Source organism: Nicotiana sylvestris, chromosome 9, assembly GCF_000393655.2.
Source record: "Nicotiana sylvestris chromosome 9, ASM39365v2, whole genome shotgun sequence".
Taxonomy (NCBI): domain Eukaryota; kingdom Viridiplantae; phylum Streptophyta; class Magnoliopsida; order Solanales; family Solanaceae; genus Nicotiana; species Nicotiana sylvestris.
Genome location: NC_091065.1, coordinates 47,370,374 through 47,391,798, shown reverse-complemented (window position 1 = coordinate 47,391,798; position 21,425 = coordinate 47,370,374). Strand labels below are relative to the sequence as shown.

The following is a 21,425-nucleotide window of genomic DNA, read 5'->3' as shown; positions in this document are numbered from 1 at the left end:
TCTAAATGAAATATGTTAAAATGCAAATTAGTTATTTTTTGACGCTAGAATGATGAAGAATAGCATGTACATTGACACGAAAAGGTAGAAAAGGAAGAAGGGGAAAAGATTAAGGATGGACCAGCAATCTGATAAATGAGCTATTGAACTTATGATAGTTATCATTAATTGGGGCAAGTGTGAAAATGGTCAAAAATAGAAAATGTTTTTTTTCTTTTAATATCATTTGATATTCAAAACTTAATGATACGATTAATTTAGATTTACATGCAAGCTTATTTTAGGGAAAATACTTCACATAAGAAGTTTCTCCATTCTCATGGCTCGAACTGAAATCTCTGAAAAAAAAATAATGAGATTGATAACATCCCAACACACTTCTTGGTTGTTAAAAAATTATACCTTGAAAAATTAATAATCATTTATATTTTTCTTTATTTTCAACTTTACAATTTAATTGTTAGTTTTATTAATATTTTATTTTTTCAACTTTACAATTAAACTGTTAATTTTTGGAAGCTGTACGGAAAATATAATGACAAAAAAGAGTCACGACTTCGTTCATCCCCGCTTTTGGGAAAGCAAAGGAAAACAGCAAGTCAAGCCAATTGGATTGTTTCATTTTCTGCAAAAGTCTTCAGTCTTCGCTCTCCCTCTGTGGAGGGCACTGGGCAATGACATCCTCTTTTCTTCTTTCTTTGACCCATCAAACTAAAATTCTACTTGGTTGAAACTTCCTTTTGATTAACCCTCTGGATCCGTCATTTCATACTACCCCATTTCCCACGCCAGTAAGCACTCTATATGTGGTCTTCTTTTAATATTTTAAGCTAATACTTTAATTTATTTCATATTGGTCAGTTGTAAGTAACTGCTTCTCTTTAATTTATGTTATTGGGCTCCTTTAAATACTTTGAACAAGGACTGAGGAATCTTGGTCTTTGCATCTTCAAGTCATGATCAGATAAGAAGCTCTGAGTTTTTCTAGAAATTGAATTTTATCTGTTAATTCCTCCTTTTTAAAAAACATTTCTGGGTTCTTTGAGCCTTAAGTGTTGGATTTCGTGTTATATCAAGTGGTTTTTTTTTCCTCCTTGAAGCTGTGAGCTTTTGTGCTTGTGCTAGTGGAGAAGATCAGGTAAATTATTTTTTTTCACATGGTTAATTTTGGTGGGGGTTGTATTCTCTGAAATATTCAAAACTTCTTATACTTTTTATTTGTATTTGCATAATATTTGCATGACATGAGTTTAAAAGGAGTAAGGTAGTCAATGGCGATTCATATAGCCGACCCCAATTTGTTTGAGATTGAGGCATGGTGTTTGAGATTGAGACGTGTTGTTGTTGTTGTGTTCTCTGAGATGGGCTCGAATAGAATAGATAGATATGGAAATTCGCCGACTGGTTTGGGATTGAGGAATAGTTTTGGTATTCTTTCACTTTTTTAGTTTATCCACTTAGATTGATTGCTGGCTTGCTGTTACTGTTTTCACTTGTTGACTGTCTTCTTCCTCTTTCTTTTTTGTTTTCCCTTTTGTTGGAAGAGGAGGATTGTTGTTGTGCTGAGTTGAAGAAGAAATCCCGTACTCATTCCAATAATGAGTCATTCGTTTCTTCAGGATTATTAATCGTATACTTGTAGCTGGTTAATCGTGAAGATATTTTGTACTTTAATGACTGATTTTCTTGGTTGGCATGTTCTTACTTGCTCTATATATCTTCTTCTCTGGCTATATAAGTTGGTTCCCATGGTCACTTCCACAGTTTGTCAGTGCCTTTAGTTTCTTTTATATGTATGAGAAACAACTGTCTGCTTGTAAATGACTTGCTCCCTTCAGTTCTTGATGTTTTCCTTCAATATTTTGCAGATTGTTGGATTTTACTCAGGAGAATTAGATTTATTCCTCAGCAGACATCAAATGCTTGAGGATTTGCATACTAGACTATAGAGACCTTAAAATAGGCCATTATGTTGATGCAACTATGAATGGGCCGTTCAAAAAGATGGTGTCAAATTGTGGAGCCCTTACAATTCCTGCTGCTACTTTGATCTATCTGCTCTTGAGTTGCACCGTCTGCTGTGCTCTTCAAAGTGACATTGATTGTCTGAAATCTATTAAAAGTGCGTTAGAAGACACATCCAATAGCTTAGCTTCATGGAATTTCAATAATCAGACTGAAGGTTTTATCTGCAAATTTACTGGGATTGAGTGCTGGCATCCCGATGAGAACAGGGTTCTGAGTATCCGTCTTCCGGACATGGGCCTCAAGGGCGAGTTCCCACGCGGTATTCAGAATTGCTCATCTTTGACATCATTGGATCTTTCAAACAACAAGCTCAATGGAAGTATTCCGTCTAATATCTCCAAAGTTATAGGTTTCGTGGTGAAACTTGATCTATCCTCCAACCTACTATCGGGAGAAATCCCTGTGAATCTTGCAAATTGCTCTTATCTGAATGACCTTAATCTCGATAACAACCGGTTAAGAGGTCAAATTCCTCCCGAGATTGGCCTGCTTGGTCGACTGAAGACGTTTAGTGTAGCAAACAATCAATTGACTGGGCCAGTTCCAAACTTTATAAATGCAACTTTTCCTGTTGAGAGTTATGCCAATAATCCAGGACTGTGCGGAAATCCTTTGCCTGTCTGCCGGGGTCCTGCAAAGAAAACTCCTATTGGACTCATTGCTGGTGTAACGATTGGTGTGGTGACTGTAGGTGCTGTCGCCATGGCCATTGGTATGTTCTTTTATCTAAGAATGGTGTCCAGGAAGAAGAAAAAGGACGACGATCCTGAGGGGAATAAATGGGCAAAGAGTATTAAGGGCGCCAAAGTAATCAAGGTAAGGAGTTTCTATGTGGCAAATTATTATAAGATCTCTCTTCGTTTTTATTCCTTATCAAGCAAATGATTATTTCACTTGCTAGAACTGCAGAACAGTTTTTTCTTCTCATTTGCTCACTTGTAAATATGGTTTCAGTACAACCTATGTACTATATACAAAATATGTTACCATCTTAAAAAGAATGATTTTTTCACTTGCTCCAGTGTTATTTTTCAATCACTCTAGTTATTACCTCAGTTCTGATGGTTTAGCATTTGGTATCCTTTTTCTTTTGGGGTTCAGCTTTCAATGTTTGAGAAGTCTGTTTCAAAAATGAGACTAAGTGATCTCATGAAGGCCAGTGACAACTTCAGCAAAAATAATATTATTGGGTCAGGAAGAACAGGAGCTGTCTACAGAGCAGTACTTGATGATGGCACTTCTCTTATGGTTAAGAGGTTGCAGAATACTCAACATTCGGAGAAAGAATTTCTGTCTGAGATGGCTACTTTGGGAAATGTAAAGCACCGTAACTTGGTTCCTCTTCTGGGGTTTTGCGTGGCTAAGAAAGAAAGGCTGTTGGTTTACAAGGACATGCCAAATGGTAACCTGCATGATAAGTTACATTTGGTTAGTGAAGGGGACAGAGTTCTAGAGTGGCCTTTGAGAATGAAAGTCGGCATTGGAGCAGCCAAAGGATTTGCATGGCTCCACCACAATTGCAATCCTCGTATTATCCACAGAAACATTAGTTCTAAATGCATCTTATTGGATGTGGAATTTGAGCCAAGAATATCGGATTTTGGACTTGCTCGGCTCATGAATCCAATTGACACTCATTTGAGTACTTTTGTCAATGGAGAATTTGGGGTCATGGGTTATGTCGCTCCAGAGTACTTGCGAACTCTTGTGGCTACACCAAAAGGTGATGTCTATAGCTTTGGTGTTGTACTTCTTGAGTTGGTAACGGGTGAGAGGCCTACTTACGTGACCAAAGCTCCTGAGAGTTTTAAGGGAAATTTGGTGGAGTGGATCACACATCTCTCGGGTGAATCTATGCTTCAAGATGCAATTGACCGTTCATTGTGTGGAAAAGGTTATGATGATGAGGTCTTCCAGGTTCTTAAAGTTGCTTGTCGATGTGTATTGTCTGAACATAAGGAGAGACCCTCAATGTTTGAAGTGTACCAGCTGCTGAGAGCCATAGGAGAACGATATAATTTCACTACAGAAAATGATATTTTGATGCTTTCGGAGACTGATTATGGTTTTCAGCTGGAGGAACTCATTGTTGCTCAAGATGTAAAAGAGGCTTTATAGTAGAATCAGTCCTATGTAATTGTAAGATTTCTGTTCTATTGTATTAGTATCTTTTATCCTATACAAGTACCACATTCAATATACAGACCATTCTACTGAAAGTCCCATCTTTGTAAGCCTGTAAGACTTACTCCATTTGTTTTGGGAGGAGGGCCAAGAATGGCTTTTTTTGGGGGGGTTGGGGGAGGGAAATTTTTTTCTCCTGCTTTTTCTGGAATTTTCCTTTAGAAGGATACTTTATGTAAATATGTAACTCTGATGTATTGATCTTCATATTCTAGGAACAAGTGTGTAGCAGTCTCTCGCAATCTATACAGAAAATCGATAGTGTAGTGACGACACCATCTTGGTGTGATATTACTGAAGTTTTTTCGACTTATACAAAAAAACAAAATACAACAACTACCCAGTAAAATCCCACAAAGTGAGGTCTGGGGAGGGTAATATATACGCAGACCTTACCCCTACCCCGATAGGGCAGAGAGGTTGTTTCCGATAGACCCCCGGCTCAGAAAGACGGAAATAAAAAACTAGAAAAGACAAGACAAGATAATTCATTAGTAACTCCAGTAGAAACCATAATAGTAACCAAAACATAAATGACATGCAATAACAGTAACCAGTATCTAAAGTCTGGACTAAGATAAACGTACAAAAAAAATGATATCTAATTAGGTTTATTTGGAAAAGTTCCTTGCCTGTTATTTTTTCCGGACCTGTAAAATTTAGGACCAAATATCACTTGCTTTTCCTCTTTATTCCCCTTTTCATTTTCTTCTTTTCCTCTTTAAAAAGGTGAAATAAAAAGGTATTATCTGCCTTTTAAAATTTGTATCCAAATAGACAAATAATAGGATAGCAAACTTTTCCTTTTAAAATTTGTTTCTAGATTCATGGGGTGTAATATCACCAAATACAAACAACCATGCCTTAGCCCTAAACAAGGTGAGATCAACTATATGGATCTTCACAAATGAGGATTTTCCAATTAAATTCAATTCAAGCCGATATTTACAAAATAAAGAATCTAAATAAAAAGTATTAGAATTTCTCATTATTTGTAGGGATAATTTCACATAAATACAACTCACACACCTGACTTGCAACATAATAGCCTAGATATCACTTTGCAAATTTATAGCCCAAAAATAATCGGCTAATTCCCGAAAAACAGCTTATTTCACACAATCAACTACTGTTATTGCTCCCTCTTTATACAACTAGTTGTTTTCATTCTCTTGATTTCCTTTGATTATTAAGCATTTGATAAAAAAATGCAAATAAGCCGCAACACAACTCAAAAATCCTATCCTGAATAATACATATTATCTGAAGGTAAGAAATTCAAACACTTTTATGTGCAATTGCTGAAGCAATCCAACAGGATCAAAAAAAATAAAAAAATTGATAAATGAATTGTAGAATTCCTCCAACGCGTACAAAACTGTTTCATATAGCATATACACGAAAAAGAAGAAGAGAAGGAAGTGTCAAACTTCTGTAGAGGTCTTTTACACGCTAACAATGTATATACATCCTTATAAACTGGAAAATATATATTTATACAACATTATACACAAATATACACATTTATACACAATTATATACTACTGTATAAACATGTATAATAGTGTATAAGAGGTGTCTGTATATCCATATACACAATTATACACTATTATACAGTGTCGATACAACCTGCTACATAGTTATGATTTTCCAGAACTTCAAACTTCAAAATCTTCCAAAATTACCAGAACTTCAAACTTCAAAATCTTCCAAAATTAGTGGTTGTTTGTTGGTGCAAATCAATTTGAGAGCTATTTATTTTCAGATTTGTGTGTATTTTCATGTTTCTTTCAAAAATCTTCTTCATTCTTCTGCTTGCCACCATGGACGACGGAGTAGGAGCCCGACCTTCTTCGAGCCATTAATGGCAGAACTACGTGGGGGGTAGAGGAGGGGGAATAGCGGGGGCTAGGTTAAGAGAAGATGAGGGATCTATGTGGGTTAGAAAGAAAGAAGTGAGAGGCGGTGAGAGAGAGAAGGGAATGAAGAAAGAAGAAAATAATAAAAACCCTAAAAGTATGTCTTTAATAGTGGGCTAAAGGCTGAAAAGCTTCTTTCAAGTTATGTACAACATGGGCTAAATAGGGTAAGAGCTTCAAATGTGGGCCATTTTCTCTATTAGGCCAAGTGACATGGGCTGTAATTCCTTCTTATTTGTATAGGATATATCACCATAAAAATTGCACGGGGCGCCTATTTGGTCGCCCCCATTTAACCTATACTCACTTTTTAAAAAAATTTTAACTTGTACTCATTGTTTAAACAACTTCAGGCCTCTTTCTCCTCCCCCTTTTCCTCCTTCGTTTTCTGAACGCTGGAGCTTGAGATATTGTTATGTGTTCTAACCTGATGATTCATATATATCAGCTTGTCCCATTATGTTCAGTTTGGTCTTATTCACAACAATTTAACCTCTTAGATATTTAGCTTTACAAGCACATTGGTTTTTGGTTCTAATTTATCTGTAGTAACTTGTTTTCATGTCTAAAACATTTTTCATTCTTTAATCTTTGAAATGAACAGCATCAATCGTTGCCAATCATGATTTATTAAATTCATTGTTGTTTAGAACTTCAGCTCTAAGAATGCTGAAGTTCAGCAAATACAAAATAAACTTCAGCTCTAGAATGCTGAAGTTCATCACAAACAGAACAAAGCTTAAGCTAAACCATGCTGGAGTTCAGCAAATACAGAACAAAGCTTCAGCTAAAACATGCTGAAGTTTAGCAAATACAGAACAAAGCTTCAGCTACTAGAATGCTGAAGTTCAACAATTACAAATAAAAACTTCAGCCAAAATATGTTGTAGTTTTATTGAACTGAAGTTTGCCATTTGCATTATGAACTGAAGTTTGCGTGATTGCCTTTGCAAGTCAGGCCAAACTTCATGCAAAAATATCTGAAGTTTTGCTACACTTCAGGCAAAACATTCTGAAGTTCAAACTTCAGATATAAATTTTTGCTACTTCAGGCCCGTATGTTTGAAGTTACGCTAAAAGTGGGTACACTTGTACTTTTTTTTACAAAGCGGGTATAAGTTAAAAAGTGACCCAAAAAGCGGGTATAGAGAAATTGTCAGTGACAACACTTTGTAGAATTCAATAAAATATTGATGATATGAGTAATGTTACGCGACGCCTTCCTGAGGTTTCTTGGAAGGGCGACGTAAGGCTAAGCAACCGATGTCAGTGCGGTTGCTGTCTGCCAACTGAGGTCCCCTCTGTACGCTAGACAAGATTGTCAGTGCCACACGGAAAAACCAATGTCAAGAGCAATTGTGGAAACAGAAATGAGAATGAAAGCTTGATTGCATTAATGAAAGCTATTACAAAAGGCTATGCGGTGTCGAGGGGGAGAAACACCAGTACAGAGAATATTTGCTTGCTAGAAAGTTTGATTACTTGATCCCCCCTAATAATGCTTAAAAAAAATAAACCAAAGTTATAAGACTAGACTTAACTAAGCTAAAGAAACATAATGGAAGTACATGAAATAAAACTACTCTATATTTATAATGAAAAGGACTTAGTTTTCTACAAGGCAGAAAACAGATCCGTTGGCAGCAACTTTGTCTTTCGTATCAGGGTCTGTACGCGCGGTGCTGTCGGCGCACGACACTATTTGGAGTCCGCCTGCGATTGGCCGCTGGCAAGGCATCAGGATCTGCACGCACGACGCTATTAGCATCATCATGAACTGTGCACCCGACATTGTCTATGCGCACGACACTGTTATCATCTGCCAGCCGCTGGGCACTGGCGTGTGCTATCGGTTGGGCGGTAGAGGCACATGCGTGCTTGTCACTTGGCGCTGCCGAGACCACGGGGCCAACCATGGCGCTGGGCGTTGGGAGGCTTGCCAGGATGCCATGGGGTGCGTCCAAGGGGTCATGGGGCATGGCTGCAAAGCCGCTCGACATTTTCCCGCACCTGAGTTGGTGACATCCTCGGAGCCTTACCTGCAAGATGATGATTGATTAGGCTCTTGTTGGTTGTGAGTTCGGTTTTCCTCTGTCTTGTGAGTTAGCTTTGTGAATGATGTTCCATGTCTTTCCGAAGAGATTTCAGGCGGCTGGCATGGAGGACTGGATGGATCTTCCACCAGGCTAGGATGGCAACCTGGTATGTGGCTTTCCCAATACGTCTTTCAATGGACAAGGGCCTAATGTATTTTTGTAGTAGGCGAGAGTCATGGGTCCTCTCTGCGAACACGTACCGCCTTGGGATGTTTAGCATCACTTTGTCTCCTGCTTGGTGTTGGACAAAGCAAAGATTCTGATCAGCGAACCTTTTTGCCCGCTCTTGGGCTCTGATGAGATAGCTCCGCACTATCTCCAAACCATTCCCTCGAGAAGTTGGCAGCTCGAGGAGATTTTGGCATGGTTGATGCATTCACCATTTGCGGGAGAAGCGGTTGCTGTCTGGTAACAATTTCAAAAGCACTTTTGTTTGTATTGGGGCTCTTTTGAGAATTGAAAAACAGTTGAGCAGCATCCAAAAGCTTTACCCAATGCTGTTGTGATCTGGTTGCAAAGTGACGAAGATTTTCCTCTAGCATGTCATAGAATCGTCCCATCTGGTCATCTGATGGTGGATGGAAGTTTGAGCTGTGACTCAATTATGACCCGAAGCACTTAAAGAGATGGGCCCAGAAGTTGCTAGTGAAGCGTGAGCCGCAACCACTAACGATGTCTTTGGGTAGGCCCCAATATTTGACAATGTGTGAGAAGATGAGTCGGGCTGTATCTTCTGCTGATATATTTTGTGGGGCTGCTATGAAGGTTGTATAATTGGAAAACCGATCTATTACAACCAAGATAGATGCAAGGTTTCCGACTTTGGGCAATCCAGTGATGAAGTTAAGGGAAACACTTTCCTAAGGTCTTTCTAGGGCATGTAGTGGCTCCAGAAGTACCGTTTGTGATGAGCGGTCTGACTTGTCCTTTTGGTCTGCTTGATGAGTCTTCCCACACTAAAGAGCGTCATCAGTCATCTGAGGCCGATGATATGACTTCTGATTCTTGTTGCAAAGGGTAGCTGGAACTATAGGTTCATGTCTTTTGCCTCCCTTCTTCAACTGCATGGCCAAAATGTTTTTAGCGGCCATCTTTATGGGCATGCATGGTATGATGCGGGGCTTTGTCCCATCATCAGGAGCATGTTGACATATAGTACGGGTATGGTGTTGGTTTGCCTCAAGAATTCCAACCCCACTATGGGTTGGAAGTCATCTATGATTGTGACGCGTAGGTTGAATCTTCCTTCATAAGGTCCAAGCTTCATGGGCACTTCTTTGGCTATTCCACCCAGCGGTTGGGGTGGTGAGTCTATAGCCTTGACATGACCCTTACTCTTTTGTACCACTATACCGAGGCGCTTCACCTGAGTCGAGGCTAAGTAGTTGTGGGTAACACTTATGTTGATCATTGCCCGAATGGGTTTGCCATTGATTTTCATTTCGACGAATATTAAGGTCCTCTCTTGGGTAGGAGTAGGCCTCTCATCCGCCTTTTTTTGCCCTTTCTTGGTGATTGGACATGAGTGCTTCTTAGGGATACCAACACTAGTTCCCACTAAGGTATCAGGGATAGAGCCAACAATTGCATTGAAGGCACCTACTTGTTCTGCTTCGTCTGAGTCATCATCTGACTCATCCTCAATAGTATGATGAGCATTGATCTGTATCTGTGGGCATTCATTGTTCCAATGTGGCCCGCTGCAATAGCGGCATTCTGAAGGGGGTTTACTCCTTTGATTGTTGTTGATGGATGCAACGCTGTTGTTGCTTGAGGAAGGAGTCTTGGATCTGGTTGCACTTCGATCTCCCCCATTTCTGCTAGGGCCACCATTGCTAGGCTGGATCCCGTTGTAACCCCCTCGGACAGGCGGCTTAGGCCTATCCTTCTGAGTTTCTATATGATAATTCCCTAGGAATTCGGCAGCTTGGATCGCCTTGGGGAGGGTATCTACCCTTTGTCTTTGCATCTCCATACGGGCATGAGGTTTCAGACCTTCCAGGAATGTGAAGAGCTTGTATTTGTCACCCATATCCCATATGTTTAGCATGAGTGCGGTGAATTCCCGCACGTAATCCCGTACTGACCTATTTTGGCGGAGCTCCCTTAGCTTTCTCCGTGCATTGTACTCCACGTTTTTAGGGAAGAACTGCAAGCGTATGGCTGCCTTCAGTTCTGCCCATGTCTTGAGAGTATTTTCCCCGACCTTGATGGCTTCGTATTTCACTCACCACCAGAGTTTAGCTTCAACCTGAAGATACATGGCAGTAGTTGCTACCTTTTTGGCTTCTCCCAACTTTCCCACGACATCGAAGTATTGTTCGATGTCGAAGATGAAGTTTTCCACTTCTTTAGCATCCCGAGCTCCGTCGTATGGCTTTGGCTCCGAAATTTTCAGCTTTTATGGCACAGGGGCGAGGTTCACAGCACCCCTGATCTGGTTTTTGCCTCCTCGAAGTAGGCTTTGTAGAGCAACATTGACAACATTGAGTTGTCCTGTCAGCTGGTCTATGGTTTGCTGCATGGAAGACACTCTGTTTGCCTCTTATTCTCTATGAGCTAAATCCTCGGCGTGCTCCTGTTGGAGGTCCTCCAACCTTTACACTAAGCTGGTTCTTAGTTCAGGCACTATATCCACAATGGGTCGTAATACGTTAACCGTCCCTTCGAGGGCCGCAATGTGGTCCCCATGATTCACCATGGTAAAAAATGGTGGTAATGGCAATATGTTCCCTCATCCGATGTCGAGCCTATGCTATGATACCAACTATACACGGCGCCTTCCTAAGGTTCCTTGGAAGGGCGACGTAAGGCTAAGAAACCGATGTCAGTGCGGTTGTTATCCGCCAACTAAGGTCCCCTTCATACACTAGACGAGATTGTCAGTGCCGTACGGGAAAACCAATGTCAAGAGCAATTGCAGAAACGAAAATGAGAATTGAGAATGAAAGCTTGATTGCATTAATGAAAGCTATTACAAAAGGCTACGCGATGTCGAAGGGGTAGAGACACCAGTATAGAGAAATGTTTGCTTGCTAGAAAGTTTGATTGCTTGATCCCCCTAATAATGCTTAAAAAAAATAAACCAAAGTTACAAGACTAGACTTAACTAAGCTAGAGAAACATAATGAAAGTACATGAAATAAAACTACTCTATATTTACAATGAAAAAGACTTAGTTTTCTACAAGGCAGAAAACAGGTTTGTTGGCAGCAACTTTGTCTTTCGTATCAGGGTCTGTGTGTGCAGTGCTGTCAGTGCATGCTACACTGTTTGGAGTCTACCTGCGACTGGCCGATAGCAAGGCATCAGGATCTACACGCGATTCATTGTCTGTGCGCGCGACTCTATTGGCATCATCATGAACTGTGCGCCCGACATTGTCTGTGCGAGCGGCACTGTTGGCATCTGCCAGCTGTTGGGTATTGGCATGGGCTATCGGTGGGGCGACAGAGGCACATGCGCGCTTGTCACTTGGCGCTGCCGAGACCATGAGGCCGACCATAGTGCTGGGCATTGGGAGGCTTGCCAAGACGCTATGGGGTACGTCCAAGGAGTCACGGGGCATGGCTGGAAAGTCGCCTATGACAGTAAACATGGATTGTATAAAGTGACGGTAACTCAATATCATGAAGTAAGTAACAATTCTTTTGTTAATGAGAAATTTTCAAATTCATTTCTTTTATCATTTACTATTTTTATATCTCAGGCCGATGAAGTAATATTAATTATTATGAATTCCAGAGCAACCAAATCAATCATGCGCAAATCATGCCGAGGTCGTACAATCCGATCAAACATAAATATAAATTGTTCACTACCGAGGGTCAAACAACACGAACCATAAATACATCTATCTGCTACCGAGGCATTCAGACCACTCCACAACAAGAGAAAACACATATAAACAACCAATTCGAGATTTATTAAGGGTTAATGTTCAAAGAAATATAAATTCTCATTAACAGTCAAATGACCCATCCAAAACTCAAGTAGGTGAAGTTTAACCTTTTACAATTTTCTTATCAAGTTCCAATATGTTTTTAAAAATTAAATTAACAAATATGACGCACACATCGCAATTATTACATGATTTGGGTCCTAGACTACCCGGACATAAGAATAATAGTAGCTACACACGGACTCTTGTCACCTCATGCATACATAGCCCCCATAATTAGAAGCACATATTAATTCAGTTCACCTATGAAGTTAATTCCCTCTTACAAGGTTAGAAAGGAGACTTACCTCGCCCCGAAGTTCCATAACCGACTCCAATACCTTTCCAAAAACACAAGCCGATGCCCATCGCTCCAAAACTAGTCAATAAATATGCAAATCCATAAATATATACTCTAATACTCATTATAATTCAATTCACAACATTTCCCAACTCCACTCGAAAAGTCGACAAAAATCATCCTCGGGCCCACGTGCCTGGATTCTGAAAATTTTCGAAGATAAACTTTACTCATAATCCTACGAACTCAAATATATAATTTATTCCCAATTCCATGCCCAAATTCATGATCAAAATCCAAGAATATCGAATTTCTAGGTTTTCTACAAAAATCACAATTTCTACAAAATTTTCACAAATTTCTATGTCAAAATCTATATATAATCCAAGTATTTAATTTGCAATAGGTGAAAATCACTTACCTTGACATAGATGGCAAAAATCCCCTCGAAGAGCTCCAAAAGTCATCCAACCAAATAAAAAATGGAGCAAAATGGGCTAAATCCCGTCTTTAAAATTAGACTGCCCAGCACTGCCCTTCTTCGCGAACGCGGCACAGTCCTCGCGTTCCTGAAGCTCAACAACCTCACGCCCAGAAACATCTCTTCGCGTTCGCGACCCTCTGATCGCGTTCGTGAAGGCCAGTTGCCCTGCCCCTTCGTGTTCGTGTTCCCATCTTCGCGTCCGCGTAGGCCAAATCGTGTTGATACCCAATTTTGCCCTCATATTTTTTTTAAAATATATGCATGCCTTCAAAATAGCATTTTATGCATCATTATTTAGTTTACAAATCTCTAAATGTATTTTCTATAATATTTCATAATTTTAGAGCTTCTAAATTAATTTTCTCGCATTTAAATTATATAAATATTTAGTAATTATCCCTTTAAATTATTTTCTGATGACTTAGTTACCTAAAATTAATATTTTGCACATATAATATATGTTTTAAATATTTTACTTCATTTTTCATAATTACATTATCATTTTTGAGCTATTTATATAATTTTGCAAGAATAGCCTATATTCATATACAAATGCTCTTTATTTATATTATTTGTGTCAAAATAGTATTTTTATATTTTTATAATACCAAGTTATTATTTTAAGTATTTCAGTGTATAAATAATATTTTTATTTATTTATTAAATATTTTTTATAAATCATTTTGATAAATTTTGGGTATTTAAATAACAGCCTAATTTTAAACAATTTTCGGACCAGCTTAGCCCAATTACCCCAAGCCCAAAACCAAACCACCTTTTATTTATAACCCGACTGGTAACCCATTTTACACGACCCACGCCAGCTCCCCTTTCTCATCTTGGCCGTTGATCTCTTGAGATCAACGACCCATAATAAACTAACCCCTTTTAATTTAACCCGCACCCAGAAACCCTAACCCCATTTTCCTTGAGACGTCGCCTCTGTATCATCTCTTCTCTTTCACAAACCCTAGCCGTCTCCCCTTAATTCCCTCTCTTAATCCCACTAATATGGGATTCGACCTTTGTTTGTTTACCATATATGGATCTTTTTGGTATTGATTATCCATTTGTGGTGTTACCTAGGTTCTTGCCTAAACATGACAAGCAATACCTTCTGAAATTGAACCAAATGTGGTTTGAATCTTTGATTCTGAGCATTATTTCGTCTATATATGTTCAATACCATATTATGTGAGTCTGATTTCATTCAAATCTCTGCTAATTTACACTTTCCCTAAAAAACTAGGGTTTACCCAATTTCTCTCTTAAATTGATTTTGAAATGATTTTGCATGCTTTCTTTCTTTATTTGTTATTTGATTTACTTCGTTTCCTTGTGTGTTCGTTCAATTTTTACTGCTATAGAAACACTTCCCCATTCCCCTTTAAGGGAAGGTTTGAATCGACATATTCTTCACTAAAATTGGGGTTTTTGCTATTCTCTTGTTCTGTATTCTATTTTGGTTGGATGAAATCCAAGGCCACTAAGACCTTGTTACTCAACCTTCTCTTGGTGCGAGCATTGCCCAGAGTTCTTCGAAGCTCTTGGGAACTTTGCCGCATTAGGATTCTAGGTTCTTCTGAAATTTTGTTCTTTACTGTTATTCATTTAACTGGTGAGTTACTAGACTTTTTCCACTTCATTCTTATTTACCTGCCATTTGCATATGTTTTCACTTCTGGAGGTTGTAGCTTAATGTGTTTCTGGGTTGTTCTTGTGTGTAATTCTGATTGCTTTACTTAAATTTTAGGTCTCTTTAACCTTTGACTTCATTATGTTGATATTTTGAAACATGCCTAAGCCTGATTCGAGGGCGAAAATCCATAGAGTTGGCGAAAATCCTGCAGAAAAGGAAGATTAATATAGCGTGTGTCCAGGAGACTAGGTGGGTCGGATCGAGGGCGAAAAATGTGGATGGGTATAAGTTGTGGTACTCTGGTGTCCTGAGGGGTAAGAATGGAGTGGATATCCTGGTAGATAGTCATCTTAGAGAAGCCGTGGTAGAGGTCAGGCGGGTGAATGATAGACTAATGACTATTAAGTTAGTGGTGGGTGAGGGTACTTTAAATGTCGTTAGCGCGTACGCACCACAAGCAGGCTTGGATGAGGATATTAAGAGGCGCTTTTGGGAGGGGTTGGATGAGATTGTTCGTAGTATACCACCTTTTGAGAGGTTATTCATAGGAGGAGATTTCAATGGTCATATTGGGTCATCTGCAGGTGGGTACACTGAGGTGCATGGCGGCTTTGGTTTCGGGGAGCGGAACGGAGGGGGCATTTCGCTGTTGGACTTTGCCAAGGCTTTCGATCTAGTCATTGCGAACTCGAGTTTTACGAAGCGGGATGAACATTTGGTTACTTACCAAAGTTCGGTGGCGAAGACTCAGATTGACTATCTCCTCCTCAGGAGATGCGACAGAAGGTTGTGCGAGGACTGCAAGGTTATCCCAGGTGAGACCCTCTCAACGCAGCATAGGCTTTTGGTGATGGACATTTGTATTAGGATAAGGAGGAAGAAGAGGTCAGTACAAGGACGCCCCAGGATTAGGTGGGGCGCCTTAACTAAGGATAAAGCTAAGGAGTTGGAAGGAAGGTTATCGGCAATGGGAGCTTGGAGAAGTAGTGGGGTCGCAAACACAATGTGGTCGAAGACGGCGGATTGTATAAGAAAGGCGGCGAGAGAGGTGTTAGGGATATCTACGGGCCACAATGGTGGCCACAAAGGAGATTTGTGGTGGAATGCAGTTGTCCAAGATAATGTGGAAGCAAAGAAGGCGGCTTACCTGTGGTTAGTAGGGAGCAATGACGAGGAGGAGAAGAGAGAGAACAATCAAAGGTATAAGGTAGCTAGGAAGGAGGCGAAGATGGCAATGACGGAGGCTAAGACGACAGCTTTTGCTCGTCTGTATGAGGAACTAAGGAACAAATGTGGGGAGAAGAAGTTATTCCAACTCGCTAAGGCGAGAGAGAGGACAACTCGGGACCTGGACCAAGTGAGGTGCATAAAAGATGATGACGACAAAGTTTTGATGGGAGATGACCAGATTAAGAGGACGTGGCAGACCTACTTTCATAAACTTTTAAGTGAAGAAGGGGATCAGGATATTATACTTGGGGAATTGAGGAATGCCGACAGTCACCATGAATTAAGTAATTGTAGGGACATTGAGATCGATGAAGTCATGGAGGCAATGCGTAAGATGAGAAGGGGCAGAGCTACCGGGCCAGACGAAATTCCGGTTGAACTGTGGAGGTGTGTGGGTAGAGCAGGCTTGGAATGGCTTACTGCATTGTTTAGTGTTATATTCAAGACTAATAGGATGCCTGAAGAGTGGAGGTGGAGTACAATGGTCCCGTTGTATAAGAACAAAGGTGATGTCCAGAGCTGTAACAACTATAGGGGCATCAAATTACTAAGTCATACCATGAAAGTTTGGGAGAGAGTGGTAGAAATGAGAGTGCGAAGGACGGTGTCTATTTCAGACAACCAGTTCGGGTTCATGCCGGGGCGATCTACCACAGAAGCTATCCACCTTATTAGGAGGATGGTGGAACAGTACAGGGATAGGAAGAAGGATCTCCACATGGTGTTTATTGATCTGGAGAAAGCGTACGATAGGGTTCCTAGGGAGGTCTTATGGAGCTGCTTAGAGGATAAAGGGGTCCCGGTTGACTATATTAGGGTGATTAAAGACATGTATGCTGGAGCTAAGACTCGGGTTAGGACAGTAGGAGGCGACTCTGAACACTTTCCAGTTATTACGGGGTTGCACCAAGGGTCTGCGCTCAGCCCATTCCTATTTGCCCTGGTGATGGATGCACTGACTCATCATATTCAAGGGGAGGTTCCATGGTGCATGCTATTTGCTGATGACATTATTCTAATTGACGAGACAAGAGGCGGCGTCAACGAGAGGCTAGAGATTTGGAGACATGCTCTTGAGTCTAAAGGTTTCAAGTTGAGTAGGACGAAGACGGAATACCTCGAGTGCAAATTTGGAGTTGAGCCGACGGAAGCGGGAGTTGAAGTGAGGCTTGACTCTCAAGTCATTCCCAAGAGGGGTAGTTTCAAGTACCTTGGATCGGTTATTCAGGGGATCGGGGAGATTGACGAGGATGTCACACACCGTATAGGGGTGGGGTGGATGAAGTGGAGGTTAGCGTCGGGAGTCTTGTGTGACAAGAAAGTGCCACCGTTACTAAAAGGTAAGTTTTATAGAGCAGTGGTTAGGCCTGCCATGTTATATGGAACTGAATGTTGGCCGGTAAAGAACTCACACATCCAGAAGATGAAAGTAGCAGAGATGAGGATGTTGAGGTGGATGTGCGGGCATACAAGGATGGATAAGATTAGGAATGAAGATATTCGAGAGAAGGTGGGCGTGGCCCCCATGGAGGACAAGATGCGGGAAGTAAGACTCAGATGGTTCGGGCACATTCAGAGGAGGAGCACTGATGCACCGGTGAGGAGGTGTGAGCGACTGGCTGTAGTGGGCACGCGGAGAGGTAGAGGGCGACCTAAGAAGTATTGGGGAGAGGTGATCAGACAGGACATGGCGCGACTTAGGATTACTGAGGACATGGCCCTTGACAGGGAATTATGGAAGGTCGAGCATTAAGGTTGTAGGTTAAGGGAAAGTTGTGAATATTTCTACAGCACAATAGAGTGAGACTAGCTAGTTAGGAGTTAGACTAAGAATATAATTGGTCGTCTATTGATGCAGGGCTTTACCTGCTAGTTTTACTATACCAGCCATTTATTTCGTATTTTGTATTCTGTATTTCATATCTGTTATATTGCTGTTATTGTATTATGCATTTTTATGGTACTAATATATCGGCTCCTGTTACTTTTTTGAGCCGAGGGTCTCCTGGAAACAGCCTCTCTACCCTTCGGGGTAGGGGTAAGTTCTGCGTACATATTACCCTCCCCAGACCCCACTTGTGGGATTATACTGGGTCGTTGTTGTTGTTGTTGTTGCCTAAGCCTGATTCGAGTAAATTAGATTATTCTTTATGTCTGTTTAGCCAATGTGTTATGAACTACTACTGTTTGGGACCTTTGCAATTGTCAGCATCTCTTTGGTGTTTATTCTTGCTTCAGGCTATCAATTCTGTTATTTGAACATGCTTTACCTGCATAATTTATACTCTCTTTAGCCAACTAGTCAATTGTGTCCAAAACATGAATGTTTACATTTACTATAGGATACAAGTCTATCTTCTTATCCTATTTTGAATTTCTGTGGTGGTATCTTGCCTATGTAGCATGTTCTAATCCTGTATCAATCAAGAATTTTTTATCAACCATGACTAGTTCTCTATCAATATGCCCTTTAACATGTTTTTTGCTCCCTTGATTCACCAATAGTTGTCATAATTTGCTTCCCTATCCTGTCTAAATGCCGTTCTACTATCAAATTAACATGACTATTTTGTAACACTAGGACCTATACTTAGCATAATTTGGACCTTTTAGTTTTTCACTCATTTGGTATTATGAATATGGGTACGAAAACTTTTGCCATTCTTGAAAACTTGTTCTTTCCTTAACACTGCTAATGTGTAATTGCCTATGCGCTGAGTGTTGAACCTATTTGTTCTTAAATCCTGTGACCTATTCGATTATCTGCTCAATATGCTTAACTTGACTACGTTTGTACCCCTCAATTCCTGCCTCTCAACCATTGTCCACTCCCTTTCACTTGACACCTATGCTCTCTGAACCTCTTATTCTTAGCCGATTGAAAGCCAAGGCTACCAAGGTTTTTTACTACTGACCTCCTAGTGTCCGGAAAAAAAAACCTCCCTAGTGTGAGCACTGCTCGGGGTCTTTTTGAGGCCCTTGTGAACTTTGATACACTAGGGTTTGGGTCTTTAATCATTTCCCCTAATGCTGGAACCTGAATTATCTCAGTTCTTTCTTCTTACTGTCCCATGAACATGTAAGCTGGTTGGCTTAAGTAATTCAATGCTTGGGAATATGATTGTGTGATTTGGCTTCGAGCTCTTCTATGGATTTTGGGTTGTGTTGATGAACATGGTTTTTTTGTTGAAAGTCTGGGTATGCTGCTGAAGGACCAGATAATGTTGGGTATTTATTTGGGCCTGCCGTGGGCTTACTATCATTATTTGTATCACATTTGTAACTACTTTATTGTTAGGCATGTAATAATTTTGTAACGAATAATTGGGTGTTTGTAACATTGGGGAAGGGGTAGATTTTAATATTTGCATACAAAATGGGTAGATAATATGCCTATAGGACTTAGTAATTTATTTGCTATATGTGCTATTCAATCACTATGTGCACTATAAAAATCATGCCATCAGGGGAAGCACACACACACACACATTGCCTACTAGCAAACATGAATAAAAAACACTGTAATTATTCTTGCTGATACATGTTGCTAGAAAACCTACCTATAGGAACAAATGTCACTGAACTTTCTTTCAATTCATCTCAGCATATTCACTAGAAATCATGGCTATAGGATTTTAATCATCTCAGTCATTACTGCATCGCACTGTTCATCTAGAAAACATGTCTATAGGATTGAGTTTAATAATAAAATAGGTTCTAAGTACTACATGTTAGAGATCCTGCCTATAGGGAATAATTGCTCGCCATAATTGGTTAATGCTAGACCACTCGACTATTGTTTTATGTACGCTACTGTTAGAGGGCATGAATAATTCTGGGGATTTTCCCTAGCAGCTTTTGCCATTTTTGGACTGCGTAGATCACCCAGGCATTGCACCTATAAGTTTAATAACTTGAAACATGCGATTTCAATAATCAACTTATAACAACTATATAATCCCTTCTACAAGCGTTATCTTGCATCTGAAATGGCCTGCATGCTTTAATTCAAAGTCACCTAGCAATCATGTCTATAGGGTATAAGGTTATTAATTCTAAAACCGCTTAACTTAAATATTTATCTTGCGTGCATTTGTTGCTTAAGTATGGAGGCAAATTTGAGCCTTACTATCTATATGAAGTCCAATGTGTTTTAATATGTCGTCTAGTTTTGACATTTTTGAGCAGCCTAAGTGAGGTCTAGATCCACCCAAATAGAGGTCCAATACCTCCTGGACCATAGGTATGGGACGGGTAGTGCACACATAGGGTACGACTTAGAATTGAATTAGAACGCTTTTAGGTAACAACTTTAACATAGTAATCGGGTAGTAGAAGATGATATCTGTGCCCACTGAATAATATGAGTAACTCCCTATTCTAAGGGAGTTGTAAAGTATTGTTTATGTTGTACGGGGTGATCCTTTAGGCTAAAAAACTTAGGAGCCCCCCTCCTCCCTTTTTTCCTTCATGTGTGTTTATTAGATCAAAATAATTGTATCCCTATATTTGTACTAAGACTTGTACTAACCTTGTTGTAATAAAATCCTTTGACTTCTGAATTTCTTTTATTTATTTGATCACCTAGTTTAAATGTAATCCACATAACCTTAAGTTCGGCTGTGACCCACAGTTGTGGACCTCAAAGAGTGCCTAACACCTTCTCTTTGAGGTAATTTGAGCTCTTACCCGATTTTTGGTGACACGGACTAGTTAAAATAGAGTTGTTTGCAAATAGGTTCCCTAACACACCTTAAAATCATTAGATGACGTCTCTCCTCTTTTAATACCTCCTTTTAAAGAGTTGTCACACGTCGAAATCCGCTTTCGTGAGAAAATGGGGCGCGACAACATGACGACTCTGCTGAGGATATACTTAGGCTCTTACCATAATGAATTCGGCTTATGTGGATTATTTTGTTTGTTATAAAATGCACATTCCTTTCCATCTTTATTTTTTAAATTTTGTTATTGCATGCACATCCCTTTCCTGTTTACCTTTGCTTGTTTAAACCCGTTATAACATGCACATCCCTTCCCTTCTCCACCTTTATTTGCTTAAATTTGTTATAACATGCACATCCCTTTACCCATCTACCCTTGTTTGCTATAACTTCTTTTCATTCTCTTAAAGACTGCTATATCATGCCGCTCTCATCCCTACTCCATTGTTCATTTATTACATTTACGCATATATTCCACGAACTAACTTCTTACTTTGTCTTTTTTTATTTATATTTTTCATGTTTTACCTTAATACTGTATTTACCACTTTTTACATATTTATCATGAAAATACTTGGGAATGTGTTATTATCTTTGCATAAAGTATGCTCCACATCATACTCCACTCGTACCAATTATCAACATAGCGGCACTTGATGAGTGTCCACGTTCTTCCAAAATCACCCTTTTTCAAATCGGAAAGGCTTATTTGCGGTAGACCAATTGATCAGCAGTGCAGTCGATGATCCCGTACCTTTTTCTCTCAAGTTGTCCACTTGAGAGTACCAGTCTAGGCCATTCTAGAAACCCTACTCCAATATCAAATGTACATGCATCATGTTAAACCTAGTATGAGTTAGAACATTGTCAACGTGATATC

The 21,425-nt window shown here is 39.9% G+C and overlaps 2 protein-coding genes across 3 annotated transcripts in view; one reads left to right on the top strand and one right to left on the bottom strand.

Moving 5' to 3' along the window:
- Positions 1–580: 580 nt before the first annotated feature.
- Positions 581–4,247, top strand: LOC104245711 (probably inactive leucine-rich repeat receptor-like protein kinase At5g48380). Of its 2 annotated transcripts, none has more exons than XM_009801363.2 (3): positions 581–791; positions 1,869–2,844; positions 3,130–4,247. In XM_009801363.2, the coding sequence occupies exons 2-3, from the start codon at positions 1,984–1,986 to the stop codon at positions 4,144–4,146; spliced, it is 1,878 nt and encodes a 625-aa protein (XP_009799665.1). In that variant the 5' UTR covers positions 581–791; positions 1,869–1,983; the 3' UTR covers positions 4,147–4,247. The 2 variants fall into 2 exon arrangements, with proteins under 2 accessions (XP_009799665.1, XP_009799666.1); XM_009801364.2 differs by lacking the exon at positions 581–791 and adding an exon at positions 807–1,138.
- Positions 4,248–4,522: 275 nt separating this feature from the next.
- Positions 4,523–21,425, bottom strand: part of LOC138877535 (uncharacterized) — a 70,391-nt gene continuing 53,488 nt past the window's right edge. The window contains exon 3 of the mRNA XM_070157149.1: positions 4,523–4,653. Within this exon, the coding sequence (XP_070013250.1) occupies positions 4,523–4,653 (131 nt within the window). The remainder of the gene's footprint in view (positions 4,654–21,425) is intronic.

Coding starts and splice junctions, on each gene's coding strand:
- LOC104245711 (XM_009801363.2), top strand. CDS start 1,984: ATGAATGGGCCGTTCAAAAAGATGGTGTCAAATTGTGGAGCCCTTACA. Junction 2,845..3,129: donor AGGGCGCCAAAGTAATCAAG/GTAAGGAGTTTC, acceptor TTTGGGGTTCAG/CTTTCAATGTTTGAGAAGTC.